General features: G+C 36.6%; 1 protein-coding gene across 2 annotated transcripts in view; it reads right to left on the bottom strand.

Annotated features, from left to right (window-relative positions):
• Positions 1-167: 167 nt before the first annotated feature.
• Positions 168-19,740, bottom strand: part of LONP2 (lon peptidase 2, peroxisomal) — a 57,824-nt gene continuing 38,251 nt past the window's right edge. For both annotated transcript variants that reach the window (XM_052797488.1, XM_052797487.1), the window contains exons 12-15: positions 12,950-13,092; positions 5,096-5,303; positions 3,555-3,745; positions 168-1,736 (exon numbers count right to left, since the gene is read on the bottom strand). In XM_052797488.1, coding sequence (XP_052653448.1) covers positions 1,515-1,736; positions 3,555-3,745; positions 5,096-5,303; positions 12,950-13,092 — 764 coding nt within the window. In that variant the 3' untranslated portion in view covers positions 168-1,514. The remainder of the gene's footprint in view (positions 1,737-3,554; positions 3,746-5,095; positions 5,304-12,949; positions 13,093-19,740) is intronic.

Genomic DNA, 19,740 nt, shown 5'->3' with positions numbered 1-19,740 from the left:
AGAAAGTATTCTGAGACTCTGTGTTTGTTGCTTCTTACCCTTGGACCTTGGCTAGGGAATGACTAAGAGTAGAATTCTTAAAATAGTGAAACAAAAGGGGGGTTTATTTTTATCATTTTATTAGATGAAGTCTTCTGTGAGAGTTGTAAAATCTTTTGTACATCAGATGCAGAAATACCCAGGGAATTTATTACTATCAGTGCTATTATGTTCCAGGTAAATCAGCTTTCAATCTATGGCAATGAAAGCAAAACAAACTATTATGTTTGATTTATAGGCTGTTTCTATAATAGGCTTTTGTCACTGCTACAATTTGCATTTCATAAGCACACCTGAGTTTGTTTCAGAATTAACGAGCAAGAAGAGAGTGTAACATACCAGGTTTTCTCTTGTAGTCAACCCTACTATAAAACAGTTAAAGTCAAGGATCTTACAGAAGTTTAAACTTCTATCTTCACTGACATTCAAGGGAAGATGAGTGACAAAGCTATCAACTGAGATGGGACACTGACAAGACTCTTAAACCTTAAATTACTCACAGTATTGCAGCACCTAATGCAGTTTAATGATCCAGCATTTTCTTGGCATGGTTTAAATGGATTTAATTTTTATAGGCTAAACTCCGAATGTAGGCATCCCAGAATCACGTTGATTTACGTCAGGGAAGAATGAAGGACATGTACTTTGTCCCTCCAAAATGTTACCAGGCTTTTTCATAAAGTCTTGGGGTTTGCTCCACCTACTTCTGGTGCTGTAAGTACAACTGCATGTACATGAACGTTAGTGCGGTATCTCCCTTCCTACACAAGAATTGGTACATTTCAGTTCTTCTGGAGTTGCTTCCCGTATTTAGGTTTGAAAAATGATGTCTGCATTGACCTTGCTACAAACTAGAGCTGAGCGCAGAAAGGACTGACTTACTTCATTTAGACCATATTGCTTCTATTCAAATCCCTTAAGCATATTTTTTAGATTTCAGAAACCTTATTTTTCCTCTGATGCTACTGCTCCTTAGCATAGTGAATATTACTTCCTAAATAAGTAAACCCTTGCGCTAAATCAGTTTGGTTTTTGGTAACAACCCCATCTATTAGACTCTCCTGCTGTGCTGCATTTGCTGCAATTTGTGTTCTCTGAATATAGCTCACAGAATTGCATATTCTTCCCTGTTTGTGGGTGTGTCCTCTTTAAAGATATAATCAGCTGCTGACATTTATAGACATATATGCCAGATAAGCTAAGGAATTCTCAACAGCTTCAGCTTTCTTATGCTTGAATCTATCAGGAAATGAGTATTTTTTTCACAATTCTTTGCTGATGATAGTAGAAAGCAGCAAATGCCTCTAAAATGTGGTTTCAGGTTGTTAACTGCAGAAGTAGTATTTTTATTTTGATTGCACTTACACCCCCATTTAAACAATCAGGTTTAGCTCATAGTTATACTTGATACATATATAGCTGATTGTTACTGATCTCTATTAAATTTGATACAGAAGTAATCTCAGCCTGTCTGCTTAAAGTTTACTATTCAAATGCTCAACTCTGGGCTTAACTGCAAATCCTCCATCAAAAGCTGCATTAAGAACTTCATCTAGACAGCTTGCCATAACAAAAGTCAAATCTTGCCGTACATTCACTGCAATTTCTTCAAGATCTTTTTCATTTCTTCGAGGAATGATAATTCTCTTCAGTCCAGCTCGGTGTGCTGCCAGGACTTTGTCTTTAATTCCCCCAACCTAATAAGGAGAAGACATATATCTAAAAAACCCATGACACTAATCTAATAAAGTAATTATTCTAACAAATCAAATCAGGAGTTAGATTTTAATGAAAGGATCTCCTCCCCCCCGGCCCCCCCAATCATTTAGGAAAGCAATTAAAAATGCAACAGTAGTTTTAGCTCATGATACGCTTAATGAGGGAAATATGTTAATATGCTACAGTACCCTTTCTGTAACAGTTAATAGCAAGAGGGAAAAAAAAAAAATTAATCTAGGAATGCAGATACAAGAATATCAATAGTGGAAAAGTCATTACTTTTCAGGATTTATTTTCTTCTTAAGAAAAATGGCCTTAACTCAATTTTTTCATATGGCATGCTGAAATCCTGCACCTATATTAGCACAGAAGATTTTCAAGATAAAGGCAGTATTGGGCTTAGGGGGAAAATAGTCTTAAGGATGCAATGCCACACAATAAGTTACTTGAGTTATACAACAGAAAACGCACAGAAAAGCAAACCCGTGCTCCAAAACTGCAGAGATGTCTTTGCGCTAGAAAAACAGGCATCACTTCAATAAGCCACCTGTTTGAGTTAGTTTGTAATGAGCTGTAAAGAGGGGTTTTAAATTAGTTTTTCTTTTAGACACAACTGTAGCTTCTTCCCCTTGAACTCTTTTCTAATCCTACTTAAAGACCATCTTACAGAAGAAACTTGTAATTTTACGATGCTTTAGAGGAAAGGAAAGCCTTGTGTTATAGCACCAAGGGCAAAACTGAGGCTGCTATAAAACAAGGTAGTAGTGAACCGTAAGTCCTCTTGGTGATCACTCTAGTCTGGACAGTGCTACATACTTACCCCAGTGCTTGCTTTCGAGCAGCAGATGCAGTTAATGGCATGCTCCTATGATTTAAGTTACTAATAATAGTAAGATTCCAGACAACATTCAGAAAGAAGGTAAACCTGGTTTAGTATTTACAGATACCTAATTTTTGCACCCACCTTAAAACAGTAGGCAAAATCTGGTCACTGGTGCAATAAAGGCAATTTATTTGGGAAGCTAAGCGAACTTGCACCAGATCAGAGTTAATGCAGAGTTTATTTTTCACTAGGGCCTTGAACAACAGGCAATCTTGTCTAAGTGCCACCAGAATGCTATTTCAGAGATCCTTCCAGTCTGCTACCTGGCCATGTTATCTCTGGTTTACTGCATGGAACAAAGTACTATTTTCTAGCTTCATCCTTCCTTTATCCATCAGTTGGTATGAGATGGTAACTCTTATAGCTGCTTAATCACTTAGGCCAGGCTCCATTTGATACTTAAAACTAAAACTGTATCTGTTTGAATACTTCCCTTTGCCCTCATGCTTTGAAAAAGCTTTATGGCAACACCATTCAGCTAACTATATACAAGGAACAAAATTTAAGAAGAATCTAAAGTACATGCATAGAGATGGTTTCAAGAGTAACCTATAGGCAATTACTGTAAGAACTTTAAGAAACAACTTTTCAAAGAAAGTGGAGGTACTTCTGCAGGAATAGTTTGAGGAAGCATGTTTACAAATTGCAATACATATTTTGGAACCATCTTGAATTTTAAGATTTCTAGGTTTCCTTTCTAACTAGTCATTTTAATGTGCTTTCCCTGAAAACAGTGTCAAGGCTAGCTTTAACATAAAATGCAAAGCAGACAGATGAGTGGTAAAGTACTACAGCGGGCTGGCTTCCATCAGCTTCTTACAACTGCACCAGAAGAGACTGGATTGCTGCTAAGGAATGATCCAGAATAGGGAGAATTAATACAACTTAGCTTTTTTTCTCAAATGATGCTTACTGGAAGAACAAGGCCTCTTAGTGTAATTTCTCCTGTCATGGCTACATCTGAACACACCAGCCGCCCACTGAAGAGTGAAGCAAGGCAGGTTACTATGGTAACACCAGCAGATGGTCCATCTTTTGTGACAGCTCCAGCTGGGAAGTGCAGATGGATGTCAGTGTTGTCAAGGAGATCAAAACTTCCAGAAGCTTAAGGAAAAAAAGAATGGTTTGAATGTGAAAAATCTAAACCCATTTTGTTCCTGGTCTTTATTCTAAAAGCCCACCAGAGAACTAAAAGTCTTAACACTATTTTTTAACAGTAGGCTGAAAACACAACACTGTATTGCAGAGGCCCTAGAACAACAAACAAAAAGAAAACCCAGCAAGCTTTCCTACATCCAGATGCCTAGACAAAACCATAACAAGTTCACCAATTAGCTTGGCATTTGTATGTGTTGGGAAATTCAGAGTAGGGACTAATGTAGAAACCAAGGAATTCCTACATAGAATTTTTAGGGATTTTTATGTCATAAACCATAAATGTCAATTGGCAAAGAACACACCACAAAATCAGCACTCCGCAGAAACCCAGCATTAACCAATATTGTAAAGTAAATCTCTCATTTACATCTTTTCCCCTTACTTAACCTGTAGGACATAAGAGTGTAAACTAGAGAGGTAAATGTGTATACAGTCAATGCCAGCAGCATTTCATACATTAATTCAATTTAGTTTTTTAACCTACCTGAACTTCCATAAATAATGACAGATACTGACTGGACAATTAATATGACTATTCAGCAGATGATCAAACTAGAAAGCACATTTCCAGAACTCTTGGGAGGTTCAAACAAAAACCAAAAGAGTTAAAAGTTTCTTGGCTGAAGTCCTATTGCACTGCAGTTCAACAGCAGCCATACAAACACAACTAATGCTCAAAATATTAAAACTTAAGACTACGAAAACCTACTTTTAACAGAAACTGTGTCTTCATTTTAGAGGAAGACTACGGACTTGTGTATCTATATCTATGTCACAATAGTACTGCTGGAAAGCTTGAATGTAAAAATGAGTAAGAGGCAGTGTCTGCCACAAGTAAGGAGAAGCATCTTGGCGCAGAGGCTGTCCACAGCCTTCCAGGTTATTGCAGGGAGGGACCGGCCAGGGTGGGAGAATCCGTAGTGACAACTCATGTTCTGCCTAGACCCACCTGTTTTCCAGGCCACTAACACCTCAGCTTGGCAGGAATCAGGAAAAGAAGTACAAAAAGGAACTCTAGAAGTGATTTCATCTTCAGTGTAGCACTGATTGCTGGAAAACCCTTTCTCTGTTAAGGCAACACTTAATACATTTCCACAGTGAATACGAGTAACTTCCACTATTACTCAGCAATGTTACAATCTGCTGAATTACTGAAAAATACCACATTTTAGGACATTTAATTTCCATGCAATATTAATGCTTCCTTTATGGGCATCCCTGCAATAAGAGGCCAACGGATGCATATAATCTCTACGATGCAATACAGCTAGACATTGTCATTTTTTCCCAACTTACCATTGGTTAGCTGGTATCTCTTTGCATTGCTGCGCAACCAGCTAATTGCGAGATGCGCCGACTCCTTCATAACATCTCCGAGTTGACCAGTCAAAGTAAGCTGACCTTCTCCATCCATGCGACTAGCTTCTACAAACATGATCTCTCCCCCTAAGGGAGTCCAAGCCAAGCCTATGGCTACTCCTGGCTGACTTAAGCGTTCAGACACCTGAAGGAAAACAACACAGGAAACAGTTTAGGAAACACTTGTAACAAAACTATTGCAAAACCAATTTGATAGTTGCCTTCGAAACAACTGTACCCATTAAAACACAAAAGTTAAGCCCAAGTGTCTGATCCTTTTTTTTTTTTTAACGCAGCAGTAATTTTGCCTTATGTGTAAATGTTAATTACAGAATAGGAGCTGTATGTGGCTGCTTAGCTTAGAGCAATGGCAAACATCTGGTTTTATATCATTCTTGAAACCTTCCACACCCCCAAAAGTTCAATGAGAATCTTTCTCTTCAAAGGACTTCAAGTATTTAGTCAATCCTGACTGAATGCTTATATGACTTAAGCCATCTGCTAGAGGTATATTTGCCATGACTCTGTTACTGATATGAAAAAGCCAGTTTTGCTCCCGAATGTTACCTAAAAGCCTTTTTAAAGGTGGCTGCATTGCCCGAGCTACTGTCAAGACAACACACTGATTTTGTTCATTGCAAATGTTTACGAATAATTTTGAATAATGAAAACATGAGCCTGATAGCAGGCTAGATATGAAAGAGGATGGGAAATCTCACTACCTCCCATTAGTAATTGCAAGTAGTTAAGCAAGCTCTACTCCACACAAGAGTATGACCTACCTACTTATCTAAAAGTCTGCCTATGCCCAGTTACTGATGAGAGTAACGGAGGTCTCTCAATCCTGTCTCCTGTGTTAAGAGAAGGGAGGCAGGATACTTTCCATGAAAGTTCCAAGTTTCGATTTTTTTTTTCCCCTTTGTCTGAGACATTCTTTTAGAATATACAGAAAGTCCTTTTGTTTTCCTGAGCTTCAAGGAGGTGAAGAAAACCTGACGAAAGTTCATACAGGTATTCAGCATATTCTGAACTACTAAGTTGTGTATTTATTACAAGGCAGAAAAGAAACTGGATGAATTTTTACTGTGTCGGGCAGTGACTAGAGCAAAAGACAAATACTCCTTTGTAAAATAAAGCAATAGGCCCATTTTAAAATAATTTTGTCTCTTACTGAAATGCAGAATTGAAAGCTAATTTGATTCCTTCCTGAAAGCGATGAAATCTTCATTAAATTGTTTAGAGGATTTAAAGAAATGTTTCATTTCTCGGACAGAAATCAAGTCAAAGGAGCCTCACAACAGAACCATAGTAAAAGAATTCCAATTCTGAAATCTGCATTTGTACTTACATTAAAATTTCTCAAACTATTTTTGTCCTTTCTAAGCACATTTAACATTCCATTTTATACTACTTGCAAATCCAGAGCAATAGACTGGTTTTTTTTCCTCTAGCATCAACTTATTCTGCACTGCACAACTCACCATAATCTTAATGCTTTCATTTTGCTTCCTTCCAAGAGTTAGCAGAGAAGTAAACTAGTCAGACTTTGAACAGACACTGGAAAGGCAAATCTCGGTATACACAAAGTTGACCATCAGCCCAGCTGCAAGATCAGAGAAATCTGTAAAGACTCCTTTACAGCCATGTACCTTAGGTCCGGAGGCAGAAATACTTGTACGGCCCTGCTGTGAGCTGGCTGTATTAGAAATACTTTGATTTGCGAGCTCCAAAGACAGTAAGTTATTACATATTCTAGTCCCTTAGTAAAATGCCTCTCTGTTAGCCCACTAGAAATGCTGCTGCAACTCCCCAAGTAGTACACGGGCTTGAAGTTTTGTAAGTTAAACAGCAGCAGTAGATTACCTAAGTAGAACAATATAGCTTTCCATAAGATTATCAAAACAAGAACTCTCTAAATAGGAGCCAAATGTTAACATTTCAGTATTGGGCCAAAATCTATCCCCATCATAAAAATAGAATAAAAATCAAGACCATAAAATTCTTAATGCCCAGTTTCTCTTTCCTGTTTTGCAAATAGAAAACAGCTTCCTTTATGCAATAAGAGTGAACAACTATTCACTCTACAGCTGGTACCTCTGGTTACTGGCCAAGAGATGCACATTTGAAAAAAAAAAAAAGCTCATTCACAAACACACAAGTTGTGCTACTTGTAGCTGTAGACAACTCAGATGCATGAGCAAGTTGTTCCTGTCATCTAAGAGAATTGGTGAAGCAATAAAGAAAAAGCATTTCAAGTCCTAGAAAATGAAATTAAACATACATGCTTCTTGTTACAAGTTCTGATTTTGTATTATATGCTTTGCTAAATGCTATACTGAACTATCAAGCGCTGTCTTCTAAGTTTGATGACTAAAATTTGAAATGTGACCCTCACTCAGGATCACTGTTTCTTGGTTTGAGGGAAATTAGCATACTGCAGAGGCACAGTGCAAGTAGTGCCAACTCTGACTATAGCAAAGCTATGATGACCCAGGAGCTCCTGGTGCAAACAAGACTCCAGCTGTCAGGAGAGACAAGCAGCAGAGGCCAGTGGGACTTGTTGTTACACTCCTGGATCTAGCTGACAACCAGGTAAGTTAGTAACTATACTTATCTCACACTAAAGCGAAGGAAGCCACACATCTGCTCTCCTTGGTTCTCTTGTGGCTCTCAGTTATCTACATATTTTGAACGACATCATGCCATTTGCTTTTATTAGCATAATTTAGCTAGAATGGCTCTTTTTCTAGCATTGAAGAAAATTGTACATAATAGAATGCTTCACTTTTATGGTCTCAAAATACCTCATCTTATCAAGCATTTTTATTTTTGTTAACATAAGTTTCTATATCCATTCCCTGTATCTTAATAGTTACAGTGACTTAGTCTGATTAGCTTAATAATTGCTTAGTAACTCAGATTAACAAAATCAATTCATCCTGGTTGCACTGAAATCCAACAACTTTGAAGCATTCTCCTTGACAGTTGAGACAATCATGTATTTTGGCAACCTGTCATGGTTTCAAACATATCGGGTATAACGAACAAAAGTAACTGTCCATACATTCTCCCATCCGAAAGTAGCCATCAACAAGGTTTGTTGGTTTGGGGGTTTTTCTTTTCCTTTTTTTTTTTGGACTGGATGTTAGCACCGGCTCTAAATGTGTATCAGTTCAAAACAGTTTATAGACTTAATTCCACTGTTTGAGAGCTCAGGGGCAGAAAATAGTGAACATGACTAAAGATCAAAAACCAAATGGTTCTAAACACTCATCATTTCCCTCACCTCAGTACAAACTCCTTAATCTATCCTCAGACTAGGTAGGTACCTCTTCCTACTTTCACAAGTAAGTTGAGATCTCATAAGAGAAACTAGGTGTGTAGTAAGTGTTAATCACCTTTCAGCCATCATACTTTGCACTAACTCGTAGACTCAGAGGCCAGCACCTTCTCTTGCTGTACTGCTAGAGACTGTACTACCTCTACTGCAACCTCCTCACCTGAATATTAACTAATGCATGTTGACAGGCATATGTATAGAAAACACCCTGACAGCTTTGATAACTGTCTTCAGAAAAGACCCTTGAAAATCCCTAAAAACACACACACACAAAACCCCATACAACCATACAATACTTACAGGAAAGTATGTTATATTACATTAAACATACCTATGAAGTATTAGAGTGAGCTCCACAAGACTCAATCACTCCTGGCACCTCTGAATAATTTCTTCTCACAAAAAGTCAGAGGAATTTAAGTTAGAAAAAAAATCCTTATACTTTTTTATCAGAGGAATTTAAATTAGAAAAAAAATCCTTACTTATACTTTTTAAACAACTTCAATCAAAAATGACCATTAGCATCAGCTGATGACTGGTCATGTCTGTCAGATGACGGAAGAAGAGGTCACTGACCTACATAAACAGTTGTCTTTTTGAAAATTTTTGTAGATGAGACCACCCCAGCTACAATTTAGCTGTAATCTGAGTAGATGAACATTTTGTCAGATACATTTTAGCTGCCTGGACACTGCAAAATTAAAGTCTTAACATTTAGCTCAGTCAGTTATTTTAAAATATTTAAGGTTATTCTAAGATAAAGGAAAAGAGACATCATCCACAAGTCTGCAGTTTTGGAGTTACTTTATAATTCAGTATAATTGACAAAGAGCTATTAAGTCACTGATTCATAATGGGAAGATGAGAACCAGTCCTAAATTACTTGCTAGCCTTTAGCATCTTTGTTATCCTTCCACAGGTTCTCCCAACCTGACTGTACAAACCTTTTTTCTAGTCTACTCTCCTGATTCATTCCCTAGCAAAGTACTGCAGGCAAAATATGTAACAGCAGCTTCCCTTTAAGGGAGGAGGATTTCCCAGAAATATCACCACAAGACTGGTATTTCTTAGATAAAAATGCCTATCTAAACTGGTGTTTTGTACAGGTTTTACTTCTAAAAGATAACCTAATTTGTTTCTTAATTAGAATTGTGTATGTCCCATGAAATAGAGCTATTCTTTTACAACATCTGCACTTTCATTTCCTAGAATAGGTAATTTCACTGACCTGGAGCTTCTGTCACTTCAACTTCACTCACATTATGAGGATACAGACTAATTCTGATGGGCCTTCCTGTGGTGCCAATAATGTTTTGTTAACTGAGCAGAATTAAGTGTTGAAAGAAAGAAAGAAAGAAAAAAAAGTGGTAAAATCCAAGCCAAATGAGAAATACTTCATTATAAACACTCTGGATATGTTATAAACCCTTTCCCCCAAAAGCATGCTGTGCTGAAACATTTCATTAAATCTTTTACACTTTAAACTACTGTCAAGATTATTCTTCCAAAGCCTTACTATGTGATTTATTCCAGCATTTGTTCTGTAGGGTGACACGTAAGATTATTTATTTGTGATAAATGAATTAATCCTACAAGTATGAGCTGAGTATTCTGTCATGCCTTTCTGCTGGGAGACCTCTGCAGAAAATATACAAGCAATGCACTGAAAAGGTGAAAGATGAATCACTTCTTTTAAGGTATTCCCTGAAGGATAACAGATCAATTAAGTCATGTCATGTTTTCTGTTCTATTTGCTCAGTCTCATCCAAGTACTGACATGGTGGCTGCCTCCACTGGATCTTTATTTCAACTAAATATAAATGGCAAAATGCAGGTCAAAGGTAAAGCTTTAAAGGCTAGATATAGAGAGAGAGACACACTGCAGACTACAAAACCAGAAAAAACACCAGTAGCCAATCTGAAACACCCATCATTGAGACAGGAGCTATACTCTTCATTTGAAAGAATCTTGGGGGCACTTGAGAAAATTCAAAGGAATAATAGGTTAGTTGGCAAAACTCATTAAAACAGGAGTTATGTGGCTATCCGAGCAATTTACATTGAAAAAATCATAAAGTGTGTACTGAAAAATATTTACTCATTAATAAATACAGCAAACAGTACATGAAAATAAATCCTGAGCTGCTCAGGGAATTGATGCTGTATGGATTCATCTCTAGGTCTATTTATGCTCTACTTAATTTGTCTGCTAAATAAGGAAACGTTTAAAAAACCTTTGATACACAAGTCAAAAGCTTCAGTCAGTCTTATTTCAGCTTATACAGGCCAGCAGATCCATGACATGCTTATATGTATATTCATAGCAATTGCTAATGTGGAAAAAAAAACCCAAGCCAGCACTCATGTATTTGTATATTTGGAATTAAGAACCACGCTTCAGAAACTTTACTTGCACTACTTACTCCTGTAGAAAAAGGACAAAATAGCAGAAATTATTTGACAACACAGCCATACTACCAAATTTAAATGAATAATCAACTTCAGAAAAAGTTCAAAACTAGGCAGAACATCTAAGGAAAGTCACATATTAGCACATTTCTTGGCCTACAATCTGATTTTTAAAAAGTGTGACAAGTTCATATTTGTTAGAATTAATTCTACTCTTGACTGACTACTAGGAGTAGAGTTGCAAGTGACCAGAACTTTTGTACAAATTTACAAAATTAAATTTATTTTTTAGCACCTTTATGAAACTAATAAACATCATTTGTAGAAATCAGAGTACTGGCGTGAATATTAAGTTCAATTTACTACAATGGCTTCATGTGCATCTGCAATTTAAGCACTAAAAAGCCAAATGATCCTGCAGCGCTTTAGCTCCAAAGACCAGATGTCTGAAGTATATAACATACTTCAAAATGAAAGTTCAGATAGAACATTATTTCTCTGAAAAATACCCACATGCTATTTTTCAGTAATTGTTTCTAAAAGTCAGGTAGTGAGAAAAAGATAGTAGCAGACTAGACTCCACAGCAGTATTACAAATGGTCTGATGGCTACAGTCATTCCAAATCAAGCTAAAGTATATCCACACTACCTTCCTAATTGAAATGGCCTTGAACTGTCTATTATTGGGTATAGCGGCTTCTGAGGGATGAAAAGAAAGAATGTAAGCTGCTTACAATAAAGTCATTTGCCTAAAGAGCAACCTCTTCTAATTTCTGAAAGTAAAAAGACATAAAATCAGAACACAAATGACCAATGTGAAAAAAACTCAGCCAAAAGAGCCATAGTGTACTGGTCTATTGATCACTTGACCTTCCTTGCCTCCCATTCCCCTCAACTTCCACTGTTACCACCATCATCCTCTAACACAATCAATAGCGCTGTCTTCTTTCAACTTGTATCCTCATTTCTGTCTCTTCAATAAGAATCTCTTCCATGATAAAATCTTCATATCCAAAAATATCAGTTCAGGTCTAAAAACTGACTCATTCCTTAACAATCATTCATCTTCTCCCACTTCCCTTGCATATCTTGTCCCCTTTTTGTCCTCCAAATCCCACTGGAGTCTGGTTCTCTCATCTAGGAGAGAAGAACTATCACAGGGAAGTTCTTAGAAGTTTGAATTTTGTCTCTTCTGCAAGTTTTCTCTTAATTTCTATTTTCTCCATAACTTACTGGTTTACTGATCTTTTCTCCAGGATAAAGACCAAAAAATTTAGCGTTCCATCAGCAACTGGTTTCCTGTCATAGTGTTATATATACTACTTACACTCGGTCAGTTCACCTGGACCTGAAGTAAAGCAGAGAATAACTGCAATGTAAATAGTGAAAAGAGAATCCCAAACTAACAAACTACTACAATTGATGGCATTTTCATAGAATGCAGCAAAATACAGATGGGGGAAAGAAAAAATGCTGGAATATGCCTACTTGAGGAACAGAGCTGGTACTAGGAAGCTGGAGGTGCATGACTGATCATAGAACATTTTTAACAGCTAAGAGTCACATTAGTCTAAAGAATGTCTGAGAGCTTCTGGTGCAAACTGAAGTAGTTTTAATACCCAAAAATGCTGACTGGCTTTAAGGAGGTATGTGGGACAGTCTTTAACACAGCTGCCTCAGAGAAAGGATTCCTGGGTTCTACTTTTGGCTTCTTTCCCAAGGCCACCAAACATCCCCCAAACAAAAGCAAAGTTGTTATGAACTGAAAAAACATCACCACATTCTTAAGCACTGCTGTAGGCGTCTTTGCTAACAGAAAGTCATGCCATTATGTTATTTATGTACCCTGAATTAAAACAAAATAAAATAAAAACTTCATTAGATGAAAAAACACTTGGTGGAACACAAAGAAACACAGTTCTGTTACTAATACATTTTTCAAAAAGTTAATATTGTATAAACTCAGTCAATAGCAATAAAATAGACAACTAGTCAAACCAGACAGAAACAGCAGTCAAGCAGAAACAAATGAGGATGTTACCTCCATTTCATACATGGGTGGCCCCAGGATATCTTTTAAAGCATGGAAATCAATTAAAATCGGCATTTCAGGTGGCAGAGCCAGGTCAGCTGTGTCACTGATGGATTCTGTTTTCGTGTCTTCTGTGACATGCTCTTTGCAATCTAAGAGAAGAAAATCTAATTTAGGATTTGTAGCAGTCTTTCTTGACACAGGAATGTCATGAGAGAGAAGAGTCGTCTCATGACAGACAAAAATATTCAAAGAAATGGTCAGAAAGTTAAGGAAAGTGTGCTTAAACCATCTTTCACAAAAATCTTGTCAAATTAAAGATAATATGGCATCAAATTTAATTATTAAGCCTAAACATGTTCTAACTGTTCAGCAAAGATAATATTAAATCTAGAGCACTGACAGAGATGCAACTCACTTAAATGCATTTTAAACTAGGTCAAATAGGAAAACACATTAAGTTCATTTAGGACTTTGCACTTTTCATCAGATTTGTGCATAAAACCAGTATTTGTAGGAGATGATCGTGTTTAATGTAGTGTAATACAAAATCTAGAGCTGAATGTGGAAATACTGAAAGTTCAGTAACTACTGTTCTTTTTACATACGTTTACAACTGTGCTCTCTGTGGTCTCTTTCTGCAAGGATTTAAATGCTTAACTTCTGACACTAATAATTAAGTTCTGTCAAATAAAGTAGGAGCATTTTGGCCAGATTTACATACATTGCTTTGCCACATGGCTGCATTATTTATAGCTAGCCTACATTACATTCAATAACATCTCATTTCACAGCATCCAACAAGGATGGTGTAACTTACTGCTCTGTAACTCTGCCTTCCTCTCCACACCCCAATCCTCACACGCATACCCTCAACACCAGCCGACCAGGTGCAGAAGCTGTTACGTGTAGATCATATGGAAACCAGCTCCACTGGAAGCTTAACTCATCCAGCCCTGGTGTGCCGTCTCCTTCCAGGCTGTCAGATGGAACCACTACCCCAACATAGCACAGCCCACCTTTATTGCAGCCTATGCAGCACATACTCTGACATTACACTTTTTACTTTGATTTTTGTCCCTTACAACTATTATGGCTTTACTCAATCATAGAATCATAGAATGGTTTGGGTTGGAAGGGACCTTTAAAGATCACCTAGTGCAACCTGCCCACCATAGGCAGGGACATCTTTCACTAGATCAGATTGCTTAACTCACAAAATTGACGTCCCTCGTTGTTCAACAGCCAGTTCAGAACACAACATATACAGTCCTTGCTTAGTGGAAAAACCTCAAACAATTTCAGTATAACAACTTCACCTATGGCTTTTGTCTTGAAATATACTTACACAGGGCTCTGCTCTTTTCTTTGTTGGATGAGATATTTCTAAGGGGTCTTGACCAATAACCACTAGCAGCAAAAACTTCCTCGAAGAGCAAATTATTAGGCATTTTCAGAAATACCTACAGGTGTGATGTACTCTTCAGAAAGGGCCATAAAACCCAATTAGCCTGGCACTTTTGAATGTAATATACTCAAGCATCATCAGGAAGGGACCACATAATTAAAGCAATAGTTATGGATTCAAAAGTGTGCTCTTTCCTTTCTCCATTTATAGTATGATTGTATTTCTTACCTGTACAATTGTTTCCTTAGCAGAATTTCCTTAAAATTTGCTTTCTCTACAAATGTGTTTTCTATACAAAAGTGAACTGTAATGGGGACCATATAAATATCAAAGCCTCAAAATTGTTTTAAACCAGACTACACAGCCGGTCGTTTGCATGAATAAGCTCAACATCATTTGTACTGGGCCTACAATGCACATTTACTTAAGTGACTGTATACAGAAGGATAATATAAGCAGGGAGTCATTTCCCCACAGAATTTGATCCAGATGCGAAAGGCTCATTACGATTTTCTCAAGAGCCCTAAGCAATATTTTAGTGAAACATATATCAGAGAAATGAAAAATACTTGAACAATCCAGATGTTTCTAAGATTCTGTGGCAGTTTTATGGTAGTGCCTCCCTGCCCTGAGGCTGCCATTAAGAAAAGCATTGTACACATACATATAGTGAAGATATTTCTTCCCACCCCAAAACCACAAGCCTAAAATACATTTAAAGCAATAGTCTATATTATGCAGGAATGTATACTGAGCTTTAAGACTTCTGCACCATATTTTGGGAAATTACATGCTGTTGCTTCCTTTCTTCGAATTCTTTTTTACTTTCAACAAAGAAAGTGTCTTCCTTTGCATATTAATGCATGCACAATAATGGAAGATCCAGGAATTTAAACAATCATAGGAAAACACAAATCACTGATCTAATCTATTTAATATAACATTAAGAGGTGTTCTGTGCTGCAAAAGTAATTCTCAGAACAGATGAAGAGAGAATGTCTCCTTTCACAAGATACAAACTATCCTTTTATTAATCCTGATATATAAAGGCCTTTTTACAGTTAATTTTTTTGCAGTGCAATTCATACTAATGCCTTCATACAGTATCAAGGAAAACATTCTACGTCACTATTACTATAATAACACCAACTCAGCTTTCATTCAGGACTCAAATCTAATAGTTATTATCCAACAGTCACTAATCTTTCCATTGTACAACTCATTGCTCTATACACAAATCCCATTCCTTTACTGTAAACACTGCCTTAGTCAGATGGCCCTCCTGTTGTTCCAGCATGTTTCTATATTGTTGTTGAACTACTATTTCTGTACATAATAAATTCAAATGCATAAATACTAGGAGGTCTAGGAAACATAACCTGCATGCTATTCTTGCAACTCAGACTGCAATTTCAACACTACAGATCTTCAAAACCCGAGTAATTTGATATGACAATTCATATTTTAAAAGAAAACTGAGTTTAGAAACAACTGGTTTTGTTCTATACCAAGATTTTACCACCCAACAAAATTTTCCATTTCTGCTTGCTCTTATTTCACCTAGTTCTGTGTATACAGCTGAAGGAGACAGACTTCTCGTAAACAAATCAGTAGGTAATTTTTGAGGCCACCTGCCCTATTAAAAGAATCAGAAACTCTTTCTTTGAGTTTATATAATCTAATTAGTAGACCCCATTTTATAATCTGTAACTATAACAAACTCCAGACTTTTTCTAAAAATATTAACCTAAATTCTGACATTATCTAATTTTCTATAAAAGCATACAGTGATGTTCCAAAAATATAATTACAAACACTAACTTTTTCTTTGAAGGAAAAAACATCTTCTTTAACCACCGTTATGGAAGTGCTGACTATGAAGAATCTATAAAGATCCAAGTAATTAAGATTTCCATTAATGATGACAAATAAATGTTCCCTACCTATCCCACATGAATAGCCATAAACCATAGTACAAGTTAAATGACACATTTATCTAAAACAAGACAGTTAAATTCAAGTTTCCAGAAGCAGAACTTTTGGTTAGGACAACAGCTTAGTCATCTTTCATTCTGAGTTAAGTTGGAGAAATAAGCTAAAAATTCAAAAAAGTGCCCTTAACAGAGCTCCACGCTGCACTGGAGGAACCACCTGCTGATCTACTATTACATTACTGCTTAAACAAAAGCAGCATGGTACTGAGTTGTTTTAACATGTAAAAATTGGAAAACCTAAGAAAAAAAAACCCCACCCAAAAAACCCAAAACACCTCCCCCCAAACCAACAAACACCCCTCCCCCAAAACAACAACAAAAAAATCCAAAAAACAATCAACCAACCAAAAAAAGATTGTTTGTAAAATTTTCAGAGCAGAATCTGCAGCTACTCAGCAAAGATCACGACAGTGTTCCTCAAGAATCTGCCTTTGCAAGTTCCCTAAGCAAAATCTTGCATGTAAATACTAGGATTTGCAAGAAAATGGACTCCTAAGAAAACATACTGACAATGAACTACTATATATAATTCAGGATTTAATCTAAAAAGGAATTCCATGGCACAAAGATTTAAGAATTTAAGACTGCTACTTTCCTCTAGAGTTATAATGGAAATGAGCAAATAGAAGAACCTAAAACTTCCTCAACATGTAGCAATTTCTCAGCTCCTCATAAAACATATTTAAATTAAGCACTAGTAATATGTAAGTCTTAAACACAAAGATTTCTAGCCATACTTACTGGCCAAGATAGAAGAATATAATAGAAACCTAAAGTTTTTAAACAGCTTTTAACATAACATATTCTGATTTGCTGAATTGCTATGAAGAGATATAAGAAAGACTATAAGCATGAAAGAAAAGGTTTCAAGTTTGTGGGCAATTAAAGGGAAAACAGCATGTTGTTTTTTCTCAGCTGATTTACTAGCAGATGCTTCAGCACATGACAGACCGACCCAGAATTCTTTTAGTCCCTCCAAACTAATAAACTCCACAAAACTACCTTTAGGTAGGAAAGGATGGGATTGCCCTTGTTGACAATGGTCCACATTCAAAGCCAGGCATGACATGAAACTATGCCTTAAAAGCAACTTTCCATTGTCCAACTTAACTCTTATGCACTACATACTTGGGAAGCACTACTTCTAAAAGATTTTCTTTTGGAAAGGAACTCCTTCCTGGGACCCCAATCCTACTAACATTTACTTGTATACTTAAATTTAATGCTATGTGCATTCTTCCCCACAGGATGAGAAAATTTATCTCAAAATAATTACATTCCATCAGTCCTGATCTAGAATAACAACATGAATAACAACTTGAAGCACTTGAATTTGAGGTTTTCGTGCAGGAATATTTAGATAAATTAACATGGTAAAAAAATAGTTCATATATAAACCCAACTTTTCATAACATTTATGCCTTTTTGGCCTAAAACAGAAGACATTCCAAGCAATTTTTAGAAAGAACCACATATTACAGTCTGCAGAGCTGGTAAGTATACTAATGCTGGCACAGCTGAGCTCAAACTTGAGTGCCTACAGTCATACCATCGTGGGATTTATGACGATCAGATTTCATAAACTCATTTCCCAGTGCTATGGGAGATCTCGTGCTGCTGGAAGTGCCGAGTTTTGGCTAGAACACAGAACAGGTCACTTTCTGCAAAAGCAGTGATGTTAGCCCAGCTGTATTAAGGCCCTTATACATACTAAAAAACAAGCAAAATCCCCCACAGTCATGCATAATAATGTTTTGTGAATAAAATGCATTATGCCCAAGTTGAGGGAGGAAGAATCAAGACTACATGTTTCAGTTCACATTGACCACTTCAGTCAAACTTGCATTTAAACTCAAAACCAAGTGTTGTTTCATTCACAAGGAGTAGAATAAACTGTATTGTATTCCTGCGTTATGGAAATATTTAAGTATTTTCAAAGCCTTGGTTTCAACATAGATAGACCCCTCATTTAATCACTTTTAGTTATTAAATATTACCTGTCCTAAATCTCCTTTCAAGTCTGAATCAGACAGATCATTTTTCACTCTGGGTTTCAACTGTTGTATCATGATATGATGCCTTAGTGCACAGTTGCTGCATTGTATTCTCAAGGCAGTTGCACTAAAATAGGAAGGAGAGTTTCACATATTTTCATGACTCCTAGAATTTCTTCTAGTGTCAAAGACTAGATGAGTGTCACATAAATCTTAGATAGTGTTTCAGTAAAATATCAGATAGTGTTACTGTACACAAGGATGACTCCCTGGAGAGGTCTGAAAAATGAGTCCATTTGCTTTTTCTGAAGTTCACTGTACAAATTCAATGACTGACGCAAACTAACACTCCTCCACTTGCCAACTTCATCTTAAAGCTCAGAAGTCAAAGGAGCGAGGAAGGCAATACAAAGCTGGCAGTGTATTTCAGTCATGCATTTTTGGAAAGTGCTAAATATGGCTTGACAGCATATCTCCTAGCATCAGTTCTGCTATGGCAGGTATCCTCCATTCTTACAGCCTACTATCAAACAGTGTCAAAAGCCTGATGTTTACAAAGCCTTTAAAACAGATGCTCCACTTTGATTTAATAATCTGATTTAATCAGTATAATGATGGAAATTTTGTGGTTCTACCACTTCATGTCTTTCAACTTTTTTTACAAACCCACAAGCTGGAATGCTCTCAGCTGAGTAAACACAATAGGCACCACGTTACTATTTTGATATGCTACAAATCATACACAAATTATGCTTTAGCAAGTTAGAATCTACAAGTCAAGCCTGTAGCTTGCTCTGACATTCACAACTCATGACATATGAACGCACTAACTGTAGTCTCAATCCCACATCAGTAACTGACAAATGTGTAAAGCAAAAATGAATTATATGTCTCTTTATACAGATAAACAAAAAAATCAAGAAATAATTCTAAATGAAACTATTAAGAGACAATAACTTGATTAACTATTCTTCCAGAGTCATTCATTACATGAAATAAAAATTCATCACCACTATGCACAACTGCACAAATGTCCACTAATCAACAGGAAAAAAAGTTCCAGAGAAATAAATTTAGGCTACAAATCCCGTTATTTGCATCAACTTGCAAGTATTTGGGGTCTTTCTGAATTTTCTTTTAAATACTTGGTTGTTTCCAACAGACTGAAGGAAAACTAAACAAAAATATTTTTTTTAAAAGTGTCCTACTCTCAAACACTCCCAACAAGTGACATATTCTGCTAAAAATACAGCAGGGTATAAGCACGATTAGTACAAAGTAAAACACATTTTGCAGACTGCACCATTCTATACATGTCTTCGTAATACCAAAGTTTAAATACAGAGCCACCTGTCCCTTGGACTCCCTTTTGTTAATACAGCTTTTTCTTACGGACAGTTTCAA

This window comes from Harpia harpyja, chromosome 9 (genome assembly GCF_026419915.1).
Source record: "Harpia harpyja isolate bHarHar1 chromosome 9, bHarHar1 primary haplotype, whole genome shotgun sequence".
Lineage (NCBI taxonomy): Eukaryota > Metazoa > Chordata > Aves > Accipitriformes > Accipitridae > Harpia > Harpia harpyja.
Note: the sequence above shows the minus strand (reverse complement) of the source record. Positions and strands in the feature narration are given on the sequence as shown.